At 41.0% G+C, this 11,809-nt stretch overlaps 1 protein-coding gene across 6 annotated transcripts in view; it reads right to left on the bottom strand.

Moving 5' to 3' along the window:
• Nucleotides 1-11,809, bottom strand: part of BCAS3 (breast carcinoma amplified sequence 3) — a 591,772-nt gene that overhangs the window by 574,425 nt on the left and 5,538 nt on the right. For all 6 annotated transcript variants that reach the window (XM_010861584.1, XM_010861585.1, XM_010861586.1 and 3 more), the window contains exons 3-4: nt 10,748-10,802; nt 1,933-2,008 (exon numbers count right to left, since the gene is read on the bottom strand). In XM_010861584.1, the coding sequence (XP_010859886.1) occupies nt 1,933-2,008; nt 10,748-10,802 (131 nt within the window). The remainder of the gene's footprint in view (nt 1-1,932; nt 2,009-10,747; nt 10,803-11,809) is intronic.

Below are 11,809 nucleotides of genomic sequence, written 5' to 3'. Positions count from 1 at the left end.
TTTTTTTTTTTTTTTTGACCATGCCGTGAGACTTGTAAGATTTTAGTTCCCTTACCCAGGATTGAACCTGGGCCCCAGGCAGTGAGAGTGCAGAGCCCTAACCTCTAGACTGCCAGGAATGTCCCAATTATGTGATTTTTTTTAAAGTCATTTTACTGCTGACATAAACCTTTTAAAGATCAACTACTTTTAACATTCTGCATATGCTTTATAATTTTTTGCTATTGTCTAATATTTTCAAGACCATGACCACATTTCCTTTCTTATTAAATCAAGAAAGTCCTCTAATACATTGACATCCACAAAGCAAATACACTTGCAGAAGAGAATAGAGTCTGAATTCATGAGGAAATGGTGACAGGAAACTAAAGATGACAAACACGTAAGTAGTTCTTAATAAAGAAGGGAGAGAAGAAAAGGAAGAATACACTAGCAACAAGGAAATTTGACAGTCGTGAAGAGAAAGGAAATTTTGAATATAAAAAGGTTTCAGAGAGAAATACTGTAGGAAAAGGTTATGTATCATAAATAACCACCTATACAAACGAATGTGTTACTCTGCATGGACGGCATAACAAGTTGCCATGTAAACAAACCACCTGACAGAGAATCCAAATCCAAAAGAAACTGATTTGTGGAAGTGACAGCCTCCTGTGTTCTGGACAGTAGTTTTTAAAGGAAAATGCGGAATCTTAAATGTCCCAGAGGAGACAAAGACTCAAGAGTAAGGTACCCATCAATGTCCAACTGGGAAATGAAAACAAGTCAGTGTATTCATAACTGGGAACTTAATACAGATAACTGGTTCCACAGATGGTGGCCTACTGAATTAGCAACAGCAGGAAGCCAATACCACCCCTAAGCTAGGAAGACAGGGAGGAAAGCAGAGTGCTGGGGTCACCCCGCAGAAAGGCAAGCAGAGCTGCCCAGGGGAAGAGAGAAGCACGGAGGAAATGCAGCTGCCAAAAGAGAGGAAGAGGGAATACTACTCTCCCTTGCTCCCATCCTCCCTTCCAATCTCCTACCAGTGCCTCCCAAACTCAGCCAGAAGACGACAAGGAGCAGCCCTTTGTAAGAGGGAGCAGGAAGGAGCAATGATGTGGAAGGAAGGTGTCTGAGAACAAAAAAGCCCTGGACTGGCATAAGTTCTGCTCAGGAATATAATGTTTTTAAAAAATAATTTCCCTTTTATTTACTTATTTGGCTACACCAAGCCTGGGCTTCCCTCATAGCTCAGTTGGTAAAAAATCTGCCTGCCAACGCAGGAGGCCCAGGTTCAATTCCTGAGCCGGGAAGATGCCCTGGAGAAGGAAATGGCAACCCACTCTAGTATTCTTGCCGGGAGAATTCCATGGACAGAAGAGCCTGGTGAACTACAGTCCATGGGGTCTCAAGAGTCGGACACGACTTAGCAACTAAACCAAACCAGCACCACCACCAAGCCTTGCTTGCAGCATGCAGCCTCCTCAGCCGGGACACTCGAACTCTTAGTTGCAGCGTGTGGTATCTAGTTCACCAACCAAGGATTGAATCCGAGCCCCCTGCACTGGGAGCACAGAGTCTTAGCCACTGGACCACCAGGGAAGTCCAGAAAAATATTTCAAAGTCTAAAAAGTTCAACACTAATTTTTATTGTGCTGTTATAAATCCCATACAACTGACCAAACTTGAATTAGAAAAACTTTTTCTCTAAGAAATTGTTATCTTACTTGGACTTAAAGTTTAAGGCTAGGCACTACATGTACAGTGACTCTAAGACTTACAATATTAATTCTAATCAAGTTTCTATAGTTGAAAATAAATGTTTTTTGAAAACTTAAAAACTCATTTTAAGAGAAAGTAACCTGACAAAAGGTAAGGGTTCTCTTTTTGGATCAGGTCAACCTCAAACATTTAATTCATATGCCCCCCCACCAAAAGTTAAAAGCATACCATTTAAATCTGCATTTTCAAATCTGACCCAGACTATTTTCTCCTTTTCTTCTGTTAGAGGTGTTCCACTGTAAGCCTGTATAGTAAACAGAAATATTTGAATGAAAATGTTTTATAGCATGAATACCAGTGATGTTCAAAACAAAAATTGAACCCCTCCAACCTCACCAATCCTACATCTTGAGAACTGGCACATTTTGTAATATTTTTATTTTCAAAGAAAGCTATTTAGGAATCTAATAATCTTGGTCGGAAAAGGGTTTTTAGCCTAAGAACTGCAGAAACCTAAAATACAATGATCAGAGTCTATTGGAAGTGTCACTATAATTCAAAGACACTCAAAAAACTAATCTCCTAAGCTGTGGTACATACACACAATGGAGTATTACTCAGCCATTAAAAAGAATACATTTGAATCAGTTCTAATGAGGTGGATGAAACTGGAGCCTATTATACAGAGTGAAGTAAGCCAGAAGGAAAAACATAAATACAGTATACTAACGCATATATATAGAATTTAGAAAGATGGTAACAATAACCCGGAGTACGAGACAGCAAAAGAGACACTGATGTATAGAACAGTCTTATGGACTCTGTGGGAGAGGGAGAGGGTGGGAAGATGTGGGAGAATAACATTGAAACATGTAAAATATCATGTAAGAAACGAGTTGCCAGTCCAGGTTCGATGCACGATACTGGATGCTTGGGGCTAGTGCACTGGGACGACCCAGAGGGATGGTATGGGGAGGGAGGAGGGAGGAGGGTTCAGGATGGGGAACACATGTATACCTGTGGCGGATTCATTTGATATTTGGCAAAACTAATACAATTATGTAAAGTTTAAAAATAAAATAAAATTAAAAAAAAAAACAAAACTAATCTCCTTTACTGGTCAACAAATAAAGCTGAAGAAATAAACCAAACCACCACATATATTGATTTAGTTTCCAAGTGTTTAGGATCAAGCAATTATACTGTACCTAAAATTGTCAAGATCATTACTTTCCACTAACTACCAGTTCCAGGTGGAGGGTGCTGGCCAGAGTTGGGAATGGAAAAAACACATTACTTTTTCAGTCTCTTTTGCCTCTAGACCCAACCTATAAGCTTTCTTGCAAGCCCATAAGGGTCACGAAGATAAGCATAAACTGCTGTGAAGTCACTGGGAGAGAATCAACAGTATCCACCAGCATTCTTTTTACAGTGAACCATTTTTAAAGTTTTTATTGAATTTGTTACAATATTGTTTCTGTTTTATCTTTTGGTTTTTTGGTTGTGAGGTTATGTGCAATCTTACCTCCCTGACCAGGGATTGAAACTGCGCCGCCTGCACTGGAAGGTGAAGTCCTAACCACTGGAGCGCCAGGGAAGTCTCCCGTCAGTATTCAAAGGGAGTCATCTCCACAAAGTAAATGCTTTTATTTAAAAGTATCTAGATTTTCTAGGTTGTATATACTTGCAAGCACTGAGGTTGTCAACAGAAAGCTGCAACATTTTCAGTTATAAAGTGATACTCAGTTCACAGAAGTTATTTAACATAACCTGTATCAAAAGTTTACAAAAACTACTATCCAATATATAATGTGTTATACATGACTTGCTTCAAATTTCCATGTCACCTTACAGCCTTTTTCTGTACTACACAATGTTAATGGCCACTAAAGATATTACTAAAAGACAGGATCATTTTAATAGTAGGTTTATCAAACAAAAAGAAAATGTTATCTTACACATTCATGTGATTTCAATTGCCTTTGTTTAAAAAAAAAAACAACCTGAGATATGTATGGTACAATTATACTTAGAGAAAAGGAAAATCTGTACTAGAACCAACTAATTCATCTACTTTATCTTCAACCATCTCATCCTCATCTTCTTCCTCTTCTTCCTCTGTCTTGCTCTCTTATCCTTGAAAACTCTTGGAAATTCCCTGCGTGTCCAGTGGTTGAGAAACCACCTTCCAATGCAGGAGAGGCGGGTTCAATCCCTGGTTGGGAAACTAAGATTTCACATGCTGCAGGAGCAACTAAGCCTCAGTGCAGCCAAAAATAAAAAATCTTTAGAAAAAAACAAAACAAAGCTTTGCCTATTAAAGTTCTCACCTGGGAATAATTTTAGATTATTAAACATAGCACCGAGAGTTCTCATATACCAGTCAACCAATTTCACCTACTATTAACTATCTAATCTAACCAAATCTTACCTTACCATGGTACCTCTGTCAAAACCAGTGACTTAACACGGGTGCTTTACTACTAATTAAGCCCCAGTCGTTATTGGGATCTCAGCAGTTTTTCCACTAATGTCCTTTCTCTGCTCCAGGACTCAACCTAGGATACCACACTGCATTTAGGACGACCCCTTTTTCCCTATGTGAGGCTCTCCATTAACCTGGTAAAGCAATAATACATTTCCGAATCTTCTTCCATTTAGCATAAGGCTGCTTGTGTGCACATGTGCACTGAGTCACTTCAGTTTCGTTGCAACCCTATGAACTGTAGCCCACCAGGCTCCTCTGTCCACGGGATTCTCCAGGCAATAATACTGGAGTGGGTTACCATTTCCTCCTCCAGGGAATCTTCCCGAACCAGGGATTGGACCCACCTCTCCTGCACTGCAGGCGAATTCTTTACTGCTGAGCCACCAGGGAACCCTTAAGGCAGCTTATCATCTCCTTAATCAACATTCTCCCAATTCCTCTGCAACATTTGCATGATGCTCTCCTTTGACTGCTGGCCAACATGCAATATGAAACAAGGTTAAAAGAGGCTCTCCAGTGGATTGGGATTCTTAAGACTTCTCTTTCCCCTTCGGGGAGAAACAAGACTTTCACAAGGCTTGCAACACTTCTGCTACGTCTTCAGGTTTTCATCTCTCCTCAGCAGACATACTGCTACTAAGCATTTTTTAGAAAATTCTATGAAGTTGACTGAAGCATATTGCGTGCCTTCCTGCAGGTTGGCATCTAGAAGGCAAGTGACATCATGTCATTTTGCCTCCCAGCTTTCGATGATATCCTTTATTCATGTTTGAGTCGTCTGTCAGTGAAGTATAGACTCACCAGGTGCCGATTCAGATTTTTTTTTTTTTTTTTTGATCTGTACACACTGCTTTATTTGGCTGCACTGGGTCTTCGCTGCTGCACACAGGCTTTCTCTAGTTGTGGACAGTGGAGCTACTCTCTAGTTGCAGTACGCAGGCTTCTCGCTGCGGTGGCTTCTCCTACTGCGGAGCATAGGCTCTAGGCACAGGGGCTCATTAGTTGTGGCTGGAGGCCCCTAGAGAGTGCAGGCGTCAGCAGCCGTGAACGGGCTCAGTTGCTCCACTGCATGTGGGATCTTCCCAGACCAGGGATCAAACTGGTGTCCCCTGAATTGGTAGGCAGCTTCCTACCCACTATGCCACCAGGGAAGGCCCCCATTCAGGTTTATCTGCTATCTTACTGGAGGTCAGTGTACTGACACATAATTTCTCCCCCAGCACTGATTTTTAGCCCTCCTTCAGTCAAGATCCAACAGCACTGCTCTCTTATTTAGATTTGAAGGTTTTATCCCATTACTGATACAGGACTTGTTATTTCTCCTTTTATTCCTTATCTAGTTTCTAAAACATATACACATTCATAAGCACAGAGTTATTACTAAATTTAAAAAAATACAGCAACAATCACTGTAGGTATGTTTTTTCTTCACTGGAAAGAAAATAACTTCCATTGCATGCTCTTTGTCAAAAGTATTACTTTTAATTATAGCAAATTATTCTACAGAGACCACATATAATTTGCTTGACTATTACTGACATTTGGGCAGGCTATAATTTTATTTAGATTGATTTGGCTGCCCTGGGTCTTCGTTGCAGCATGTGGGATCTGGTCCCCTGACCAGGGATCTAACCCTGGCCCCTGGCCCCCTACATTGGGAGCATGGAGTCTTAGCCACTGGACCACCAGGGAAGTCCTGTGGCTACAATTTTTCACACTGAAAAATGTCAAAATTTCTCACTCAAAAGTTCTTGGCTGTAACTTTTTTTTTCTGAGAATTTTTTAGTAAGTTTTCTTAAGTACAATTATTGAATCAAAGGGCACAGCTTAGGGCTTCTATCAGCCATCAATGACATCTGTTAAACACAGTGGGAATTCACACTATTTGTGACAGCTGAAGAAACTGATATAAGTCTGACAACACATTTTCTCCCTCTTAGGGATATTTGGAAACCCAGAGAATAATTTTTAGGTTCCATGAATTCAGTGATTCCCAGGATAAAGCAGGAGTTGGAACATATCTCAGCAAAGATGTATCATTTTCCAAGTGGCTGAATGCAAAATGGCAGATTCTGGATTTGTTGCTGTTCAGTCGCTAAGTTGTGTCTGACTCTTTGCAACCCCATGAACTGCAGCAAGGCAGGCTTCTCTGTCCATCACTATCAGAGTTTCCTCAAACTCATATCCATCGAGTCAGTGATGCCATCCAACCATCTCATTCCCTGTTGTCCCATTCTCCTCTTGCCCTCAATTTTTCCCAGCATCAGGGTCTTTTCCAGTGAGTCAGCTCTTTGCATTAGATGGCCAAAGTACTGGATCTTCAGCATCAGTCCTTACAATGAATATTTAGGACTGATTTCCTTTAAATTAACTCGTTTGATCTTGCAATCCAAGGGACTCTGAAGAGTCTTCTCCAGCACCACAGTTCAAATACATCAATTCTTCGGCACTCAGTCTTCTTTATGGTCCAACTCTCACATCCATACATGACTACTGGAAAAACCATAGCTTTGACTAGACAGACCTTGGTCCACAAAATGATGTCTCCAGCTGTTTAAAACACTGTATAGGTTTGACATAGCTATTCTTCCAAGGAGTAAGAGTCATTTAATTTTGTGGCTGCAGTCACTGTCTGCAGTGATTTTGGAGCCCAAGAAAATGAAATCTGACACTTTTTGCACATATCCCCTACTTATTTGCCATGAAGCGATGGAACCGGATGCCATGATTTTTGTTTTTTGAATGTTGAGTTTTAAGCCAGCTTTTTCACTCTCCTTTTTCACCTTCAACAAGAGGCTCCTTAGTTCCTCTTCATTTTCTGCCATTGAAGTGGTATCATCTGCATATCTGAGGTTGTTGATATTTCTCCCAGCAATCTTGATTCCACCTTGTGATTCATCCAGTCCAGCATTTCACATGATGTACTCTGCATATGTTAAATAAGCAGGGTGACAATATACAGCCTTGACGTACTCCATTCCCAATCTGGAACCAGTCCTTTGTTCCATATCCACTTCTAACTGTTGCTTCCTGTCCTTGCATACAGGTTTCTCAGGAAGCAGATAAGGTGGTCTAACATTTCCATCTCTTTAAGAATATTATACAGTTTGTTGTGATCCACACAGTCAAAAGCTTTAGCGTAGTTAATGATGCAGAAGTTGATTTTTTTTTTTTTGGAATTCCATTTCTTTTTCTACGATCCTGCGGATGTTGGCAATTTGATATCTTGTTTCCTCTGCCTTTTCTAAATCCAGCTTGTATATCTGGAAGTTCTTGGCTCACGTCCTGTTGAAGCCTAACTTGAAGAATTTTCAGCATTACCTTGCTAGCCTGTGAAATGAGTGCAGTTGTGGGGTAACCTGAACATTATTTGGCATTGCTTTTCTTTGGGACTAGAATGAAAACTGACCTTTTCCTGTCCTATGGCCACTGCTGAGTTTTCCAAATTTGCTGGCATAATGAATGCATTCACTTTGACAGCATCATCTTTTAAGATCTGAAATAGTTCAGCTAGAATTCCATCACCTCCACCAGGTTTGTTTGTAGTAAGACTCTAAGGCTCACTTGATTTCACACTCCAGGATGTCTGGCTCTAGGTGAGTGACCACATCATCACTCGGTTAACTCGGTCATTAAGACTTTTTTTGTACAGTTTTTTTGTGTATTCTTGGCACCTTTTCTTAACATCTTCTGCTTCTGTTAGGTCCTTGACATTTTCGTCCTTTACTGGGCCTATCTTTGTATGAAACATTACCTTGGTAACTCCAATTTTCTTAAAGAGATCTCTAGTCTTTCCCATTCTATTCTGGATTAAATGTGGAAAAAAGGGACCATGGGTCATCGCATCTGGTCTACCACCTATGTTCACTGGAGAAGGAAATCTCACCCCACTCTAGTTTTCTTGCCTGGGAAATCCCATGGAAAGAGAAGCCTGGTAGGCTATAGTCCATGGGGTGTCAAAGAGTAGGACACGACTTAGTGACTAAACAACCTGTGTTCATAAATCAAGCTCTATTTTAATACAGCCATACCCTTTCTTTTATGTAAAATGCAGTGCTGAGCAGTTGCAGCAAAGACTGTATGAGCTGTAAAACTTCTCTGGCCCTTTAAAAAAAAGGGTCTGCCTGACTACTGCACAAGACCAAGAAGCTTTTTTTTTTTTTAATTTGGCTGCTCCAGGTCTTAATTGTGGCATATGGGATCTTTAAGTGAAGAATATAAACTCAGTTGCAGCATGTGCGATCTAGTTCCCTTACCAGGGATAGAACCCAGGCCCCCTGCATTGGAACCATGGCGTCTTAGCCACTGGACCACCAGGCAGGTCTCTAGACTATGAAGCCTTTAGGACAGGCACTGAGCATCCCTTAACTTAACACAGCACCCGACTGGTGGCGCCTGGTTGAGTCAAGTCTGCTGCCTGAATTTTTGTTTTCTTTCCATAGTCACTAGAATAATGACTTAGACAATGCAAACTTCTTAAATGACTATTCTATTTCTTAGATCCATAACTACATCTTTACTTCCACAGGTACCTAACTCTGATCCCAATCTTCACAGTCAATTGCATAGCTCATCCCCTTCCTGATGTATAATCCTCATAAAAACTAAGTTAATCTTCCACCTTGCACCATCATAACATTCTTGGCTAAAACCCAATCAGTTTTAGCAGCCCCCTATTTTCAATCTATTGCTCAACCCAGTATTCTTGTTTCTCTAGAAAACTCTCCAACTAGTCCCTCAAAGCCTCTGATCGCAGCCTCTCTCTTCCAGCTGACAAAAAACTGCTTGCTCTGCAGGGTTTCCATGAGCGCAAAAGGTGCCTTTGAAAAATGTTATAAAGGGGCATTCTAATGGGAAGGTAGACTATCAAGATGTTCAAACGCTCCTCCCTTAAAACTAGCTCATATCAAGGCCCAGGGCTTAAGAGAAAGGTACAGTTTGTAGAAGACCAAATTGGATTTTGGCCCTGATCGCTCTCTAAGCCTGGGCTATACAAGAGTCTCTACAGCCACAGCAATTCTGCTGCCTACCATCCCCAGCTGGGCAGTTTCCTTCACCATCACATTTCCATTCATTTCAACTGACCCCACTTCCAATGTCCTTTGGAACTTGACTCTTTCGCTCTTCCTTTGCTGTGCATTCCCTGAGCATTTAAATATTCAGCCGGTTACTACCAGGTGCAGCACTTACTGATATGTTACTACTGTCTCTGATATCTTACTACTATCTCTGATATCTTACTGATATGTCACTACTATCTCTGACTGTTTCAAGCCATTGACTTCCCTACTTAACCAAGCTCCTCAAGAAAACAAAGCATTTATTTTGCCTTACAGGCCCCAGAGATCTTGCCATCATGACCTATTTTTTCATCAAAGTTGACTGAATATAATAAAGGAAGACCATATATGCCTTAATATTTTCCCTTATTTGAAGAATACAATTGGTGTAATACAATTGAAATCTGGATTTTAGACTTTTCCAGGACCTTCTCCTAAAGCTGGGACACTGGATTTATGAATGCCCTTTTTCATCACTACAATTACAGATATTATGCCAGTCGGAACACTGACAGTACCAGAGAAAACCAGAACCCTCCCCCTTTAGGAACTCCACTAACCAGCAACTTCCCAAAGATACTGTTTCCCAAGAATCACCTGAGATTCTTCCTAGAGACACAAGTTACTGGAGGCCGCCTCAATTCCCTTAAGACAAACTCACCTGGAGATGGGGCTGGAAATTATTATTTTTAACAAGTGTGCCAAGTGTTACCTATGTTAATTGAAGTCTGGGTGATGGTGCACTAGAGATGATCCCAGGAGAGTTACTCTCATTCTTTATTCTCACAGTTAGTGAACAGTAAAGGGCTTACTCTCTTAGAGTAACAAACTGTTGGTCACTCAGTTGTGTCCAACTCTTTGCAACCCCATGGACTGCAGCCCCCCAGCCTCCTCTGTGCACAGAATTCTCCAGGCAACAATACTGAAGTAGGGAGCCATTCCTTTCTCTAGGGGATCCTGACCCAGGATCAAACCCAGGTCTCCCACGCTGCAGGCAGGTTCTTTACCGTCTGAGCCACCAGGGAAGCCCTAGAGTAACAAGACAAGCTCTAACTGGCATAAAACTACTGTTCAATATGAAAGTGATACAGATCTGCACTCAGTATTTGGTTAATATAATATCTCGTTAACCAAATGCAAAGCATATACTGCTTATTTCACTTTCAACAGGCAACATTTACGACAAGAGAAGATTTTGGAAACAGAACCCAAATAGGCATTCCCAAGCCCCATCTCTCAACTAGTACCTCACCTTGATTCCTCTTAGGAAATCAAGTCCTAAAGAAACATAATTATGACAACATCAGCACAAAACTAAGGCACATCTAATAGTAACAGCAGGAATAGTTCCACACTACCAGTGCTCACAATGCTAAAACATTAAAAGTCTTTCTTAAGTTGATGATACTGGTGTCAAACTCAGGGAACAGAATATTTCAGAACTTCCCTGGCCAAGAGTAAGACATGCTATTCCCGAAACCACAGAGATACTTACCTGAGGCACAACATCTTGCAGAAAAGTCACGACACTTTCCATGTAGGACTGCTCCCTGAAAAAGGGGTGAGATGGAGAAAATTTAACATGACAGCTAAATATAAAACAAGGAAAAGCTCTTTCTACAAGCTCTAACAGTTATTCATAATACTTAAAAAAGAAAAAGACAACTTTCATCACCTGGTAATTCTGCTAACTTACTTTCTTAATTTTTCTGAATATGTTTTTAAACGCAAATGAGCTTTAAATTTCTTTCAAACATTAACTCTTTTTAAAAGTCATGTTTTTTGTTTTTTGGGGGTTTTTTTTGGCTGTGCCATATGGCATGCAGGATTTTAGTTCCCTGACCAGAGATCAAATCTGTGCCCCCTGCAATGGAAGCAAAGAGTCTTAACCACTGGATCACCAGGGAAGTCCCTCCATTTTTTTAAATTGAAGTAGACCCCGGTTCCATTCCTGGGTTGGGAAGATACCCTGGAGAAGGGAAAGACTACCCATTCCAGTATTCTGGCCTGGAGAATTCCAGAACACCGGGTCGCAAAGAGTAGATTCCCTGCTGGCTCAGCTGGTGAAGAATCTACCTGCAATGTGGGAGACCTGGGTTTGATCCCTCGGTTGGGAAGATCACCTGGAGAAGAGAAAGGCTACCACTCCAGTATTTTGGCCTGGAGAATTCTATGGACTGTATAGTCCATGGGGTCGCAAAGAGTCAGACACAACTGAGTGACTTTCACTTCACTTCACTCCATAGTTGAATCACAATACTGTGTAAGTTTCAGGTGTACAAAGCAAAGTGATTCAGTTTTCTATTTTTTCCCAATTCTTTTCCATTATAGGTTATTATAAGGTATTGTATACAGTTCCCTCGGCTAACAATAGCAAATCCTTATTTTTTACTTTATGTCTACTAGTGTATATCTGCAGAGAAGGCAATGGCACCCCACTCCAGTACTCTTGCCTGGAAAATCCCATGGACAGAGGAGCCTGGTAGGCTGCAGTTCATGGGGTCGCTAAGAGTTGGACACGACTGAGCGACTTCACTTTCACTTTTCACTTTCATGC

The sequence above is a fragment of the Bison bison genome, unplaced genomic scaffold (assembly GCF_000754665.1).
Source record: "Bison bison bison isolate TAMUID 2011002044 unplaced genomic scaffold, Bison_UMD1.0 scf7180017864472, whole genome shotgun sequence".
In the NCBI taxonomy this organism is placed as follows: Eukaryota; Metazoa; Chordata; class Mammalia; order Artiodactyla; family Bovidae; genus Bison; species Bison bison.
The sequence above is the reverse complement of the archived record's forward strand: the minus strand, read 5'-3'. Positions and strand labels throughout refer to the sequence as shown.